The 17,952-nt window shown below is 43.3% G+C and overlaps 1 protein-coding gene across 1 annotated transcript in view; it reads left to right on the top strand.

Annotated features, from left to right (window-relative positions):
• The window catches only part of LOC119439963 (phosphatidylcholine translocator ABCB4), a 148,119-nt gene that overhangs the window by 87,599 nt on the left and 42,568 nt on the right, over positions 1 to 17,952 (top strand). Inside the window, exons 15-19 of the mRNA XM_049662682.1 lie at positions 465 to 542; positions 1,217 to 1,300; positions 6,342 to 6,545; positions 9,958 to 10,058; positions 15,104 to 15,244. Coding sequence (XP_049518639.1) covers positions 465 to 542; positions 1,217 to 1,300; positions 6,342 to 6,545; positions 9,958 to 10,058; positions 15,104 to 15,244 — 608 coding nt within the window. The remainder of the gene's footprint in view (positions 1 to 464; positions 543 to 1,216; positions 1,301 to 6,341; positions 6,546 to 9,957; positions 10,059 to 15,103; positions 15,245 to 17,952) is intronic.

Here is a 17,952-nt window from a genome sequence, read left to right as displayed (position 1 = left end):
GGCTGGTCCCCGTCCAAAACGTCGAAATTAAATGTTTTTGCTTTCCTACGTGCGTCTGCACTACTTTTAATTTATTAAATACCGGATCCGAAGAACTACTTACTTTATATATATTGCGAGGCAGCTGTAAAACCTCGACGGTTTATTTTGCACCACGCGCGCTGCAGAGAATGACGCTGGCCATGATGATGAATATATACAGATGAAGATGAGGAGGTAATATAATGCTCACAGTATATATATATATATATATATATATATATATATATATGAGAGAGAGGGGCTGAAAAAGCTTTAGGCGTGCCCCCCACTTGAATGCTGGTATGCCACTGCAGAGCATGGCATAACATGCGGGAGAGCTCATTATGAATAATCACTGACGCAACAGTGCCCATCATGCTCGCATAATCACTTCGCAGATAAAGGCGTCACAGGGCTAAAAGCATTTGTTCTGTCCTACGCAGACGTTCACCTTCTCTGTTGTGGGCGAGAACCTCACCCGGAGGCTTCGTATCTTGACATTCTCGGCCATTATTAAACAGGTGAGAGGAAGCACTGGTTTCTGCGAAGCACTTGTGTTCATCCTATGTTTTATGTTACAAAGATCGGCTTGATTTACCATACCCCTTATGTAAAACCCTATTCTATGGGGCATTTGCGGTATGGGACCTTTATGGGGCCTTTGAAGCCTTCCGTGGATTCTCGTCACATGTTTGCCCTTTGCACAACCAGGTTGAGCAACAAAAAAGAAACCCGACTCCTTTCTTGGAGCGTTGTTACTCCCTTCGCTACACCTACATTCTATTTTTTTTCTACACTGGCCTCGACTGTCATACGCCAGTCATTCACTACAACAAATTACTGATAATTATTGGAATAATCGTGCATAAGGAATGTTGCTAAGTACCAGTAATTTGCTCTTGCTGCTTTTAATCTATTCAGTAGACAACTCTGTCAAATAGCCTGATCTTCCGGCATTGTAAATTATTTGCTTATTCAACATGAACACTCAACACTTCACGTGATTCAGTCGCAATACGTTCGCCAGTTCTGTCTGCCGCAGATCCGATAGCTGTGTGCTGACAGTTCATGTAAACTTATTTTCTCCATCATTCGCTGAAGCTGTATTGCTAAGGATCCATAATTTTATTTTGCTGCCCGCATTGTACTCAGTTAAGTGAGCGAAATAAATTAGGCTTTTTGAACGCCCTCGCAGGACTTGGCGTGGTACGAAGAGTTGGAGAACACACCCGACGCCCTCCTCGGTTCCTTGTCCACGGACACGGCCCGTGTTCACGGAGTAAGTACTGTTCCCGTGGAGGATAGGAATACGTTTGTTCATTTCATTATGGCTGACGGTAATAATAATAATAATGCGACGAGTTTTATTGTAGTCGATCTTGTCGATCTTGCTCTTGTCATCCTCTGAGATGGTGGGACTTACCCACTTGCACAAATCGAGAACATCCTCGATGTAGCTGGTGAATGTCTCTCGCGCTGGCGCAGATGTTGTTCAGCACGGAGCTTACGCCCAGCGGGGCAATCAAACACTTCGGCAAAAAGGATCTTAAATGCTGACCAGCTTGAAAAGTCTGATTCGTGGTTGAAGAACCACAGTTTGGCTACGTCAGCGAGGTAGAAAGACAAATGGGACAGCTTAGACTGGTCGTCCCATTTGTTATGGGCACTTGCACGTTCGTACGATGAGAGCCAGTCTTCCACGTCGTGTTCGGCGGTCCCACTGAAAATGGGTGGGTCGCGATGAAGAGGGACGCCGGCGCAGACGACAGAAGCAGCCGGTGGTGCAGGCAACGAAGTGGCTGGATCAGGCATAGTGCAGGGCGATCATGTTGGTGTTGGCATGGTTTGAGTGCGGAGCTCCAGGACGAGGCGAAGGATCACAGAAACCTCCAATGCGACGAGGTTTATTGTCGTCGATAACGTTGCAAGAACGCTAGGTACAGGTAGGCACTGCAAGGACTGTTCGTAGCACGGGGTTCTCTACGGCACGGTACTTCGTCTTCCTCTTCAGTCGGCACATACACAAGGGCGGCCTATGCTTCATTACAACAATAATAATAATAATAATAATAATAATAATAATAATAATAATAATAATAATAAAGTACTTCATTTGTATTCAGGAATGATGTGGCCAGGCTAAAGGCCCGCTAAACGCATAACTACCCACACCAGGTTAGCTTGCGTGCGCCAACCTGGGATCAGTTCCTGCCTTAATCATGCAAATTATGCGAATGGATGTAGTGACTACTGGATCCGGCGTATCCGGCGTATCCGGCGTATCCAGTGACGACTGGATACGCCGGCAGAAAGCTACCGCAAACGTTGTGCGGCGTTCAAGATAGGCCCAATGTCTTGCATTTCAGGAGGGAATGTTCTGGTGAGAGTCACTGGAAGGGGGCCATAACCTGAGTGTAACAGCACGTGGTTTAGTCTAAACAAGGTAAAAAAACACATCTTTAGTGCGCAATTCGTAGGAAAGAAAAAAGGGGACAGGACAGAGTGCAAGGTGCACTCTGTCCTGTCGTATTCTTCCTTCTTTCCTACGAATTGCGCACTAAAAATGTGTTTTTTTTTCCTTGTTTAAACAATGTTTCATTAACTAGTATAATACTTTAAGTATAATAGTATAATACTAGTAGTATTACAATAATACTAGTAGTAATACTAGTAGTAATACAACTAGTATAATACTTTAAGTATAATACTTTAAGCCGTCCGACACAATCATTCTTCCTCTTACCAGTTACACCAAATGAAGTGTTTTCCACGATTGCTAATCTTAAAAATACAGGGCCTGGCTTAGATAAAATTTGTGTAAGGCATTTAAAACTGGTGGCACATTTAGTTTCCGACACGCTCTGTAATATTATCAACCTAATCTTTAAACACGGCTCTTTCCCTTCATTTTTAAAAAACGCTAAGATAATTCCTGTTTTGAAAAAAGGCGACAAACAAACGGTTACTAATTACCGACCGATTGCAATTCTTTCCTGCCTTAGTAAACTAATTGAGAAATTATTTGTTAAACGTCTTAACGACTACTTAACAAAGTTTAAGTTGCTAAAAAACAACCAATTTGGTTTCCGCCCTGGAAGTTCCACTAATTTAGCTGTGCTGTCTCTAACTGACTACATAAAAAAATGTATCGATTCAGGAAACTTGGTCGGATCTGTTTTTTTAGACTTTACTAAAGCGTTTGACACGGTTAACCATCGGGTCCTGTTTAATAAACTTCAGTCTTATGGTATAACAGGTCCTGCGCTAACATTCTTGCAAAGCTACTTACTTGACCGGAAATATACAGTACATGTAGCAAATACTTTTTCTGTAACAAAATGTATTAACCAGGGTGTACCACAGGGCTCAGTTCTAGGTCCTTTGCTTTTCGTTCTATATATTAATGATCTTCCGGATTCTCTTAGCTCCTCCAACTACGATCATTGCGTTTTATACGCAGATGACACAACCATATCTTCATCTGATAAATGTATTACTGCGCTTACTTCAAAGTTAAATATTGCATTGAGTAACATTATGAAATGGTGTAGTAACAATTACTTGGTTCTGAATCCTCTAAAAACTAAATATATGTTATTTAAAAGTGCTCAGAGGTCCTTAACCTTTATTCCTGAACTAAAGCTTGGAATTCATTCAATTCCCGCTTGCACCGATGTTACTTTTCTTGGCATTCATCTTGACTCTAACCTTACATTTCGCTGTCACTTCCAACATCTCAAGCAGAAGACTGCGTTTGGTATCCGCGCATTAATCAAAGCTCGTCCTTTTTTCTGTCGTGAGGCTCTACTAGCGTTGTATTTTGCTTTCATTCATAGTCACATTAATTACGGTATTGTTTCATGGGGCAACACGTACGCTTGTCACTTATCATCAATTCAACACATCCAAAATCAGTCAATGCGCATTATCACTTCTAGTACTATGCAATCCAATGCTGCAGCGTTACTTCGCTTGTACAGTATCTTGCCTGTTAATCATTTGTTCCAGTTTAACATAGTTGTCTTACTCCTCAAGTTGCTTCATAATAACCTTGCGTTTCCTTTTATTGCAGTTGACCTTTTGCAGAATAAAAATGCAACCAGATTTGCGGCTAATAACAATTTCTTGTTACCCATGGTTCATACTAATTACGGCAAAAAAACATCTGCATTCACAGCTATTTCTCTTTGGAATGAATTACCATCAACTATTAAATCATGCTCTTCTCTTGAAATCTTCAAAAAGTTACTTAAGTGTCATTTCCTGCGATAACTATACTACGATTCTAGCGGTGTATGTCAAAATTTTTCTCTGACATGTCACTTCTTAGGTTTCATCCATGTTGTTTTCATCCATCCTTGTTCTCGCGTTTCTTTCTTACCATGTTCGTGTTTCGTGTTTGCTTGATTGAATTGAATTGTCTAATAATGTATTTAATCTGTCGACGTTGTTTGATAATAGCGTTCATTTGCTGTCTATAGATATCACCACGTTGTATTATTTACCAAGGGTACCAAGGGTATTTACCCACTACAGTTCTTTCACTTTGGGACCCTTGTCTGTATATTATTGATGTTGTAACAACTTTTTTGGTACTAATAAAATCTGAATCTGAAATCTGAATCTGAACTAGCCTTCGATAGAAAGCAAAACAATTCTACAGGGTTTTCGGCGTTGGTGACTAGTGAAGTAGCGAGATTGATAGAGAACTGCGGATATCTCCGAATATACAACGGAGGAGTTTCGAATAGTAGGTATTATTGTCGATAGGATTGCTTTAAATCATGACTTCGAAACTAGCATAAAAGACATAATTATGTAGGAAGCTGAACGATACGGTGGCATCTAGCATTCCTGGCACTTTGCGAATTGCAGGTGAGACGCTTGTAGCCTTTATCTGTGTTGTCCGAAAGCCCCACCAGACGATTGGGCCGTTCGCATTTAGTGAAAGCACTCATATCGCAAGCGTCAGTTGCGCCGTGGACTCTTCGCACGGAATACAGATCTTCCTGATGTGACATACATTCGCCAAGTAATCAAAGCCTCGCTAACTTAGAAGTAAGCTGCAAAGAAAGCTTACCGTGCAAAATCTGTTTCTTGTCTGGAGGAAATGCTTCTTTCAGTTTGCCAAGAGAAATCACACCCGCAAGCGTTCGTCAGATACTCATGGGCACAAGGCGTACTCTGCTTGCCCTGTTCAACGCATAGTGTTTGGCCAGCTACGGCTACCCACATCAACTGTTAAGAGAGCAAGAACATCCTGCCTCAGCACCTATTCGCCAAACTGCCAAAGACAAGCAAGTGCACTGCCATCCCCTATGAACGTGGCGTCAGTGAGTGTCTGGAGTTTGGGCGGCGCATGTCCCTTTCAGCAAGTTACGCAGTCAAGTAGTGTGCCTGATGGACCCCCTCGAAAGATCAAGCTACCCCTGGTGTCGTCTGCAAAGTTTAGAGCAAAGAAGTGACGCAGCCTACATTGGCGAATTTGGAAACTTAAAACATCGCCTAAAGCAACGTCAATATGACGCCTTCCAAGGAATAGCGTGGGAATCAGCGTCCGTTCACGCCACGGAGAAAGTTTTACCGGCACGGTTGCTGCTACAGTCATTGTATATTCAGATGACGAGCTAAGCGATAAACAGAGCCCATGATAATTAGCTTGACATCTACGCACTCGCGCTACGCAATCTCAACCATACTTAAGCGAAAGTTGTTTCCTTTCCTATTCATCGTGAGTAAAGGCCAAGTTGTAGCCATTTCATAGCTTTTTCAAAATTTTGGTGAGTTTTATTTCACCGTATCAGGTGACACGGTGAAATAAAACACGGGTTTTCGTCAAACTTGTTACTATTATTAAAAGTCAATGTTATAAAATAATACCAACTTGGGGTTACAAACTTCAGATACTGCAGCATAGAAATTTGTTATCGTACCGGTCATCAGAAGCATGTCACTATTATTTACGCTAATAATAAGAATACAAATAAATGAGTTTGTAAATGAAGTCACTTTAAACGGGGAAAATGCAATATGTGTCTGACGTTTCTACACAAATGTTGCGACGTAATTTTACAAGGTAAATTATTTGAACTTCTTATTCTCTTTATAAGGCTTTGTTAAGTAGGAAATCCAAATCCAGAACTTAGCTTATGGTGCTGTCTCACTATCTGGCGAAACAGCGAAGTACCAAGGTCATACATATCAGGTAAATCGGAATTAAAAAATGCCAACTCCTACGCTAGCCAAAGCAATAAATTTCGAGGTAATTCACAACATTTTTACCACTCTTTTCAAAACAAGCACGCACGCCTTCCGTTCAGGGCACGTGCAGCAAGCTGACGTCGATGTGCCAGGCGTTCTCAGCGCTCATCGCGTGCCTGGTGATGTCCTTCTACTGGGACTGGCACCTCGGTTTCATCGTGCTTGCGTTCGTGCCCCTGGTGCTGCTTTCCACGTACCTGGAGAGCCGCATGCTGCGAGGCAAGCTCATATCCTCCAAGCAGGCACTCGAATACTCCACCAAGGTATGACGGCAACGCAATGATAACCAATCACTGCCTTTTATGGACTAAACCGCACACTGCAGAGACAAGCGGGACTTCCCTTCGTTAATAATTCATATACCATCCGTTTTCCTAATGAACTACTGTAACCTAACCGACAGAAGACGAAATGAGCAGGGAGTGCAGAGAGGTCATGTTCTTAAACACGACACACAATTCGCACCTGCAACTCGAGTTTGAAGTGTCCATGTATATTCCGATTTGACTATACAGCATTATTATGGTACAACTGCCGCAGCCTGTTCGGCTTCCGTTGTGTCTTGGTGCCTGTTCTTAAGCTCGTGCCGGTAAAGAATGCCAAACGTGGCGAAGCTGAGAAGGCCTGTTAGTATTCGTCTTAAGAGCTTGCAGGGTGGCGCAAATTGACGCAGAGCGAAGGTGAAATGAGTTAACACAGAGAAAGACAACGCATTTCTTGATATTTATGAATATAATAATAGCACAAAATTAAACCAAATAAAGAACGCAAGTAAATGAGCCTGCAAGTATTTGATCAGTGTGGAAGTTTAGGCTTGATACGTCATCTGGAAGGCTTTTTCGGTTTAGTGCAACTAGTACATGGACACGGAGAGAGACTCAGACGCAGCATTAGTTCTTGCTTGGCTCGTCGTCTAACTATTTTCCTTCGCGCTACCACTCTCCCATTTAATCATGACATACCAAGTATCCTAAAGCGCTACCCTTTCAACAACACTTTAATTCAAGGAAAGAGCTGTGTGTCACCGATAGTAGTGACTGTTTTGTTTGTTTTGCCATGTTGTGACTATTAACGGTCACTGTAAATGAACACGTCTCTGACATTATGAGTAGCATATACAATCACCGTTCTTTAGCGGTGGAAAATGGTTGCTAAAAGTTAGTGTAGTGTAGTGTAGTGTAGTCTAGTGTAGTGTAGTGTGTGTGTGTGTGTGTGTGTGTGTGTGTGTGTGTGTGTGTGTGTGTGTGTGTGTGTGTGTGTGTGTGTGTGTGTGTGTGTGTGTGTGCGTGTGCGTGTGCGTGTGTGTGTGTGTCTTGTCCTTTCTCTGCGTCCATGTACTAGTTGCAGTACACCAAAAAAGCCTGCAAGTATTGTTAAACATTTGCAACACTTTAAGCGTGCGTTTACATATCACAAACTGCATAACAAACATGTCTGTGGTGAGGTCAACACGCAAGTGGTGATCGTGGTGCGGTGAGAAGTGTGTGATGCACACTCCCTTAAATATGGCGCCGACGAAGACAAGGCGAAGTCAAATGCTGTTATTTATGGCTTCCCTCAAGTATCTGCTCGTAAGAGCAGGCACTACGACGAATAATTGCAGGCTGTTGGGGCTGCGATAATCTTTTTGCTAGTACAGAAACCTGGTCCACAGAAATCTGCAGGTCCACAATTTGCAAGCGTCAGCGCCTAACTTGGCTCATGTTTCGGACTACTGATGCGATCGAAGCAAATCTCAAATAATCACTTTTGTTTTGCACTCGAAGTCTTCTTTCTGTTCACAACACGATTTCATGTCCTTTTCTTCGCAGGTACAATTTCCAGGACACATTTGTGACCTATATATTCGTCATCAACATTTTCAGTGTTTTAAAGAATGCAATTTTCGGTTTTTACATTTTGCTGCTCCTAGTCTTCACGAGAGCACAGCCTGTCTGCTGAATCATGCAATGGCAAGCTACGGACCCGTCGTAACTCATTCGAAGATACTACAAAACACCTCAGCTAGAATTAACGCAATTAAGAAGTTCCGAGCACACGTTGTACAGGCCCCATGACAATTATTGTCTCGACAAGTCATATTTGCTTTACACGTGTCCTGGTCAATGAGCGAGTCAGAGATATGGGGGTTGTCCACACGTAAGATATTCTGCACGACACAGTGTACAACAGGGACTGGCACTTGGGAGTGTCATGCAAACCTGGTGGAAGAATACCATGGTGTGCAGTTGCTCTTCTGTTCTTTCTGCTAGTCATGCCTGGCGTTTGTATTCAGACCGTCAGCGAAGCATGCAGTCACTGCACTTAACTCATGACTGACATGTGACCTTATTCGCTTCGCCTTAAAGCTATGTTTTCTTGCTGCGCATGACAGATGATCATCGCCATACTTGTAGTATCGATTATCAAACCCCTGCGGATTTTCAGCGTACTTCTGTACGTCTTTCTACCACCATATTCATGGGCAAAACATTTACTGCCATCGTTCATAACTTGAAGCTCTGAGTAGATGTTTTGTCCTGAAACTTCCGTGTACATATCGTACCGGGTTCTCTCCTTAAGTACAGGCTACCGCGGAATCTGGCATTCACACTTTCCTTTTAACCATTTAGGCACCGAAGACGAGCTCAGCTCGTCAAGTGCAAACCTGGAAAAAAGGGGCAAAGACGAGACCAGCTCGTCCAGCGCTTTTTTTTAACACGAATGTGTTTTATGCCGGGGTCCACCATAAACTTCCTGTAATGCATGTGACGTTGGCGCGAATGCGTAAAATATGATCTCTCTTCACAGGGATGGCGCCGCAATCTAGGAGCCGTGAACCGAAGTAATGCATCATGACACTAACCAGCGCCGACAGTGAGCACTTAGCACTCAGCGCTGTGGAGCCTCCAACGCGGTGTAGCCTAGTGTAGGCGGTGTAGGCCTTCTGCTAAGGTGACGACGCAGTGTCCGCACATGGTTTGTTTTTCACGTCCGATTAGCCTGTCACGCCTCTTCACTTACGGAGTGCAGCTTCAACATGCATCAGCAGTGCTTACACGCCGCCTACTGCTTCACCTGCGATCGCACCAACTAAGAAAACTCCTGCGCTAAGAGGCGCAGAAAGGCAAGGACGTCGACAGGCGAATCTCGCTTCGGTGCGGCGAGCGAGAGACACGCCAGTGTGAAGCAGAACGCCTTCGCGCGTTCGCGGTGCACGCTACGAACAATGCCACTCGCATTCCTGAAGCTGAGCGCGTCGCAACTCAACTCGCTGCCCAAGACACTACGGAGTCGGGCCAAAATGCTCGTATCGTCGCCGAAGCGACTCGGCAGCTGGATGCCGCTCGCCAACAGGACATCGCGTGCCAAGCAAACCTGCAACACGGTCGTCGGCCCGCAAATAATGCGCCTTCGCTGCAGCGGACCATGTGCGGAAACTGCGTCGTCACCTCAGCAGGCCTACGCCGCCTACACCAGGCTACACAGCGGTGGAGCCTTCGCAACACTGAAACTACCAAAGAGCTCACCGTCGGCGCTCGTTAGTGTCATGATGCAGTACTTCGCTTCACCGCGTTCGCGCTGACATCACATCCGCTACAGAAAGGTGATGCTGAACAACGGCATAAAACACTTCCGGGTTAAAAACCGCTCTATACCATGTTCACTGAGGGCGCTGCCATTGTCTTGATGCAGGTTGCCGCCGAAGCTATTCAGAACATCCGCACGGTGGCGTCACTGCACCAGGAGGAAGTCTTCTGCGCTAACTACATGCTCTCACTTTTGGAGGCGCAGAGGTACGCAAGCCGCACTCTTTTGAACCATTTTCTTATTACTTGCGGTGACAGGTAGGTCAGGAAAACGCTTTCGGATTTTAAATAATATTTCTGTGCGTATTCGATCCGCATGGCTTTTCTAGCCACGTGAGGGAGAAAACATGGTATCAAGGTAATTGAATGAGATATTTGCGTGAGAGCTCGCTGCCACACTTGTGGCACAACACAATGACAAGGGGGATCATGATAACGGAAATCCGAGACCTTCTTTTTCCATTTTTGACGTGTGGTGAGGTGCGCTCATGTTTTCCAGACAAGATGGCAATAATGTCATGCAATCGAATAAGAAAAATTGGGGGGAGAAAGTGCCACGTCACTTAAATAACTTTCATTGTTCCACACGTGCATATCCTTCTTAGAGGCTGTTGGAACAAGCACGACAAAAGAAGAGGACGAAGCATGTGCTTAGGACCACGCGCAACAGCAGCTATACCCACGGAGTCGTTTCTCGGTTTATTCATAATAAACCCTTTTCCTATGGAACGGGAGGCTTGATTTCCTTCAGAGGCCACGTAGCAACAGTACGTGTCTCGCGCAGGGGCACCGATCGAGTGCAATATGTTCATCCATTAAAAATGATCATTATACGGATAATTTCATTGTTGGACCTACTCCTTCTGCCTTCGGGTTCGCGTTATCACGCCTTTATTTGAGGAAGATTCGCGTGTTACGCCGGCTTCGTGGCAATGCAATTTTCAATTATTGCGCAAACATACAATGAAAAACTGACGGCAACAGTAATCACAATGCAACATTTTTAACGATTTTATTTAGGGAAACAGTAGTTCGCAGCAAATAGCTAGTAAGAGGAAGGAGTATTGAGGGGGAGGGTAGGCACCTGCGTCAGTACCCTTTCCGCAGCCCTTACAGGAAAAGGTGAATTATCATTATAGAAAATGATAAAACAGCGGCAAAGAAGACCACGAAGACAGTGTGCCGACTGTCAACTGAAGTTTATTGGGGGGGGGGGGGGGGGGATGCACAGTATGATAATGATGATGATGATTTATTTGCATTCCCTTCGGAAGTTGGTTGCGGCAAATAGTCACCTTTCCTTCTAATATGATGATGATAATAACAATTTATTGGCATCTCTTTTGAGACGGGGCTGTGACAAATAGTCAGCCTGCTTGAGTTAATCGAGTACGCTAGACATGCTTTTCAGTCTAGCATTTTTGGATGCATCTCCTTAATATTTTTTCTCTTCGTCAAACTTCTATATCTACCTTGTACCACCCGCCGTGGTTGCTTAGTGGCTATGGTGTTGTGCTGCGAAGCACGAGGTCGTGGGTTCGAATCCCGGAAACGGTGGCCGCATTTTTATGGGGGCGAAATGCGAATACACCCGTTTACTTAGACTTAGGTGCGCGTTAAAGAACCCCAGGTGGTCTAAATTTACCGGAGTCCCTCACTACGGCGTGCCTCATAATCGGATCGTGATTTTGGCACGTAAAACCCCATAATTTAATTTTAATCTATCTTGTATCGCTACCTTTCATAAGCGCCACCATAAGCGCCATGAGACCTGGCAGACAACGAATAGACATGGCATACCAAAATGATCATAAACTTGAAAACGCAAATGCAGGGCAGAAAGCTTGTGTGCACACGGTCACGTGTCATCAGTATCGGGGGCCGCATGAGTGCGGAGTTGTTCTATTTCGTCACTTGCTAGTGCGATCGACTTATTCGGTCATCGTGAAGGTGACCAACATCAATAATGATCTCACGGTTCAGTTTATTAGGACTGCGGGCCAGAATGTTAGTGCCACCAAATAGAGGAGCACATCCACACTTTTTGCAATGTTCCTCTAAGTGGGAGTGAGATGAATTGGTCAGGGCATACACTTTTTTAAATCTTACAATAACACATCTGCCACTGTGACTCACGCACATTTTACCACAAGACAACGGCAGCTGGTACACAACACCAATTTTGCATTGTATAAATGCGTAAGTGCTCATGCCTAACGCCACAACCACTTACGCCACTATCCTGAGCTCATAGCTTGGTTCTAAGATTACATAGCCTATAGGTAACATAAACGGCGAAGAAAACAATCTATCAACGCTGTATTGTTTGAATTGTTCCTAAAATTATGCGACAACTTGTCTATGCTTTCATAATGTGCACGGAGCAGCGCAACACGACAGGGACCAAGAATAAGAGGACACATACACAACGCTAACTTTCAACTGAACGTTTAATTTGATCGCACGTGTAATTTATACAATGAAAGCGGATTGATAATAAAGCCCTGGAGACAAACAAATAAAGATACAGCGCAGAACCCACACGTGTCATCACGTCGCACCTGGTCATTTCAAGGCGAAGGTTCTACAAGCCTCCTTTCTTTCTCTGATAAGGCAAAAGGTGGAAAGCTCACACATTTCTGTTTCATTTTGTCGATTTTATATGTTTCAATTACTACTTGTGCCATTCTGCCTTGAGCCCTACTTAAAATGGTCGTGTTTTTTTAAAGACTGGGACGCAATCGCAATTCTGGCAGTCGATACCTAGATGGCCTGACACCACTTTTTTGACGTTGTACTTGCGTCCTTTAAATCTCTGGTTAAGGCACCTGCCTGTATTACCTAAGTACACGCACTTACATCACAAATGTATAGCATATACGAAGTCCTGAATGCAATCCACGTGTTTTTCACGGGAATGACAAACGGCTTCCTTTCATGGTGACGCTCTTGTACTCTTTGTACCTTCTGTTTTACCCACCTCACGATCTGTTCACATGCAGTAGTAGCTTGGGTAGCCCACAGCATGTAGCCTAGATAATTGCTCCTGGATGCTTATTGTCATGTCATGGTCGCATGACTTTCAGAGGACAGAACGCATTCAAGACAACACGACGATATTATTTACTACCTTAGAAAATAATTGTAGGAAAACAATAGCAACGGCTAGATCGTGGCTGGTAGCACCAACACACGTTTCAGTGCAAGCCAGATCTTTTTACATGATATTTTTACATTTTAAAATGCAACCTAAGACCGTCCTCACGAAATCATTTTAGAATGTCAACTGTAGTTCTGTTGCACTCTGTAGCCTTGTATACAAACAAATAATTGTTGACATAACAGAAAGCTTTTTCTGTCAGTCTATGCAACTTGTTTTTCTATCGCTCATTGAACTCTGGTAAGGAATGCACCTCAGTGCACAGGCGCAACCTCAGAATCAATGTATGCTCTAGAATTTTGGGTATGCAAAGCATCACACCAACCATCGAGAGGGCTGTTCAAGTAAAACAACGTTAATTGAAGGAATTATTTCATAGGCAGCAACGTCTTGTTTTTAAAGGTTAGCTCGTCATTTTGTTCTTTAATACACACTTTAACACTCCTCATACGCTCTTCGTTCCGGATAAAATCATACAAATCATCCACGGCCAATGCAAGCTGCTCTACAAAAACCCGGGTTCTCTTCTCGTAAGTAGTGATTAAGTTTTCCTTGTGTTAACGTCGTTCTACTTGAAAAGCTAGCACTTTCGTTGGCTGGGTATATGCTTTGTATAGCATAAAATCTTGAGTATGTATTGGTTCTAAGGCGGCACCAGTGCTCCGCGAGATTTTCCTTACCAGAGTTCACAGAGTGATAGAAAAAAAAAACTTTAGCAATATCAATAAACATGCTCACACTATGCTTTTAAATCTTCTGTCTTATTGTGTTTGTATATATTGTCCCATGCGGATGTGTGAGATAACTCAGTTCCTTGTTCTTGTTTTTTTTTTTTCATATCAATTGTTAGACCTCCCATACACAAGAATTGGTGCCGTTTACGGAAATGAAGTTTTCCAAAGTAGCTCACTTTCGTATCGTGTCCCGTTTCTGCGACTGTGTCGCGCTTGCTACGCCATAGTCGCGCTTTTGATTTATTTATAAGCCCATAACTTGTATTTATGAAGCCTTCCGGTGATTTCTATATCACGCGGTCGTGGTTGCTTTTTCGATATTGCAAAAGTAAGAGCACTTATGCATTTGCGCCTTTCGCCTTCCCTTAGTTCTCAGTATCAGTATTAGTATCAGGCTTTGTGTCGCATGTTTACTCAGAATAATTGCCAGAAGTGGCAACCATATATATGCTCACCTTTAGTAACAGTGAAAAGAAGTCATGTTTGATTCCTGCTATGCATAACGTTTAACCTTATTCATCGCATGGTCCTTGCACTCTTTATACTATCATAGTGAAAATTATGCAAAGTCACCCTTTATTTAGTGTAAAACTGACTTAGTACAAACTCTGAAGCTGTGGTGCTTCATGCCAATAATTGAAGAACCACCAAGGGCGGCGTTTTAACAATTCTATACAATGTTATAAAAACTTATATACGGTTAGGTTTGGCACTATTCACACTTCAATTTTCAGCGTAATTCGCTGCTTATATTTCTCCAGCACTGTGTAAATTTATGCAGCGTATTTGTGAAAACCACAGGTGCGAATCACAGGAAGGTAATGGGCCGCTACTGCAAATTCTAAACCTTACTTCCCTCTATAGAAGTTGCACAAGGTCGGTACTGTTGCAGTTTTCCTTTTTAGGTGGCATTTAAGTAGATGTCGTAGTTAACAGCGCGTCTTCATTGTTAAATGGGACAACTGCACATACAGGACTTGCGACTAACGTGGCTCGGAGTGATAAAACATTATTTGTATTACTGGCAATTTTCTACTGAGGTGACAACTATTTCAGTGGTTAAAGTCATTGACAACAAAAAAATCGCTATATCTACCTGTACTACCTATAGCAATGGCCCTGGCTGTCTAACTTCATAAGAAATTCCATGGAAACTCGCACCATTAACACCTGCCACTCGTCAAGGCATTAGATTCGGGATGGTTGGTCTTTCATACTGGAAACCTCAATCATTATCTCGGCCAACCATACGAGTGTCGCAGAAAAGCCTAAGAGGTCACAGGCCAGGCTCAATTTTTGCAGCGTGTCGATCGTTTGCTCCCTGTCATGATGAACTCAACCGTGTTCCTGTGGCGCAGGATCATGAAACGCAAGGCTATCGTGCGCGGATTCACGTTCGGTGTGGCGCAGTGCATCCCGTCAATGGCGTACGCGACATCGCTGCTTTACGGTAGCCTCCTCGTTGGACAATGCGACCTCCAATTCGGGAGCCTCCTCAAGTAAGGCTTCGCTTTCTAACACGCATATCTGGGACCGCAATAGAAGGTGCGCGTACAAGTTGTTTAAAACCGTGGAGTAAAATTCCCACTACGTTTCTAAAAAAAAAAACAAAGAGGGCCGTGGCAGGGTCAGGCCTTAGAAGTCCGTTGTGGACACAAAGGTAGAACTGAAGCTGTAGCAGCGGAACTGGCTTCTTGAATCAGTGTAGTATATTCATCGGTATGGAAAACGACGTCAAATGACTTTTTTGAGTCGTGGGTAGCAATGTTATCCGTTATCTCGTACCTCTCTTGGAGGAAGAAACACGTTTCGCTAGCCTTGCAGGAACATCAGTAGTCGCCCCTTGGCGATTTCCGCATATTCCTGGAAGCTACGTAGTATGTATTAACTACAGATGTTCACACCGGAAAGCGTGATACTTCCCAAAAGCCACCTTAAAAGGTAAATATCTTTCGATTTGGCTGTGTTGGGTGCTTTCACACCACAACGATGCCGACTGAGGCGTCTGTGCTAGTATTCCGTTAAGCAAAAGTGTACAAAAGTGTTCACCATAAAAACCGACAAAAATGTGTCAGTTTACGTCAGCAAATGTGCGAATGCTTGAATATGCCCCTTTCTTTGCTTTTATTTTCGAGGCCTGCTGACGTGTCTTCGTGACGATCTTGTTTCTACTACCTTGAAATATTCCACGGTGGTGGCAGCTTTGGTAGCGTGGTTCCTCGCATAAAGATAAATAAATATTACGGTAAAGATGTGCGTTTACGTTCGCTTGAAGCTAAAACTCCTGTTTCACAGTCGACCTGTATCACAGAAAAAGTCCCTCACCGAAAGTAGGAATCAACTGGCGTAGTCTTGCGAAGGGATGTGATCCACTGTTTTATGCTGGAGCATATCCACGGTTTGTTACTTGAATTTCAAAAGCAGACAAGGATTGAAAAGCAGGCGCACTTAAGGACACAGTGTTAACAAATCAAGTAAAGTAGTTCGAAAGGAAGAACAAGGGACCTTTTCAACGATGTTTATGAAAAACAGTGGTTTTTCAACCTAAAAATTATGTAGGTCATTGCAACGCAGGAAAACAATCTGACGATGTTGGAAGACAAAGAAGAGATAAAAGGAATACACACAAAATCTGTAAGAAAAATGAAAAGGAGCATAAGTCTTCTGTAGATATGATATATGGGCTAGAACAAAGTTTTAAGGGATGAAGTTAGATGGGTATTCCAGCAGTTACCCGCAAGGAAATCGAACGGTCCAGACTACGTCCCTATTGCAATCGTCCAGAAGACCGGACCTGAATGAACGAAAGGCATCGCTAAATTAGGTCAACAAATTAACAACACAGCAAAATGACACCATAAATCTATTTTTATTTCACTGCTTAAACATTGAGATGCGAGAGCATGACCTAAGCATAGAACCGTTGCCGTAACATCTCACATAAGTAAACTGCCCCTCTAAATATTTCAGAAAACCTTATAGTCATACATGAAAAGAGAGATGGAGATAGAGCAAGCAGGGTTCAGAAAAGGACGTGCTACCAGGGACCACATCACAACCATGAAAGTGATTACGGAAAGTTGTACAGCATACCAAGCACCTTTGCATTTTTGTTTCATCAATTATAACAAAACCTTTGACTCAGATTATAAATGCAAGCTTTGGAAAATTGGTACTCCAAAGACAATGGTAATTCCTGAACACCTCCAGATTTCTACTAAAAACCTTTACAAGGGACAATAAGTGCTTGTTAAGAGGAATGTTAATAGCTCAAACTGGTTCAAGAACAAAAAAAATGGTCAACCGAGATTGCATTCTCTCTTCATATTTATTAATTTACACACAGAATATATAGCCAGAAACTGTGAGCTGAAATAAGTGATTAGGAGTGAACAGTGCGAAACATAGTAACTAACTTACGTTTGCAGACGGAACTGCTGTAGTGGCAGGATGGAGCATAAAGTACTTTAAAAAAGGACCTCAATTCTTAAGGTGAAGGAAGAAAGTAAGAACGCTGGTGTTTTGCTAAACGTTATAAGAGCAAAGTTATGGCAATCGGTCAACAGTCGATTCAAATTCATCATCATCCGCCTAATATCCACTGCAGGACATTTATGTCTCTACGATCTTCAATTACCCTATCTTGCGATAGCTGATTTCAATTTGCGCCTGCAAATTTCCTAACTCCATCACCCCACGTAGTTTTCTGCCATCCTCGACAGCACTTCCCTTATTTGGTGTCCATTCTGTAACTCTAATGGTCCACCGGTTATCCATACTACGCCTGCCCAGCTCCAGTTTTGTCTAAATGTCAATTAGAATATAGGCTATCCCCGTTTCCTCTCCGATCCACACCGCTCTTTTCCTGTCTCTTACAACCTAACATTTTTCGTTCCATCGCTTTTTGTGCTGTCCTTAACTTCTCGAGCTTCTGTTAAATGTCCAAGTTTTTGCCCCATATCTTAGCTTTGGTAGAATGCAATGATTGTACAGTTTTCTTTTCAACGACAGCGGTAAGCTGCCAGTCAGGATTTGGTAATGTGTGCCGTATGCACTCCAACCCAATTTTATTCTTCTGCAGGTTTCCTTCTCATGATCAGAGTCCCCCGTGAGTAATTGACCTAGATAAATGTACTCCTTTACACACTCTAAAGGCTCACTGGCGATCTTTAATTCTTGTTCCCTTGTCCGGCTATCGAACATTACC

This window comes from Dermacentor silvarum, chromosome 2 (genome assembly GCF_013339745.2).
Source record: "Dermacentor silvarum isolate Dsil-2018 chromosome 2, BIME_Dsil_1.4, whole genome shotgun sequence".
NCBI classification, from domain to species: domain Eukaryota; kingdom Metazoa; phylum Arthropoda; class Arachnida; order Ixodida; family Ixodidae; genus Dermacentor; species Dermacentor silvarum.
Note: the sequence above shows the minus strand (reverse complement) of the source record. Positions and strands in the feature narration are given on the sequence as shown.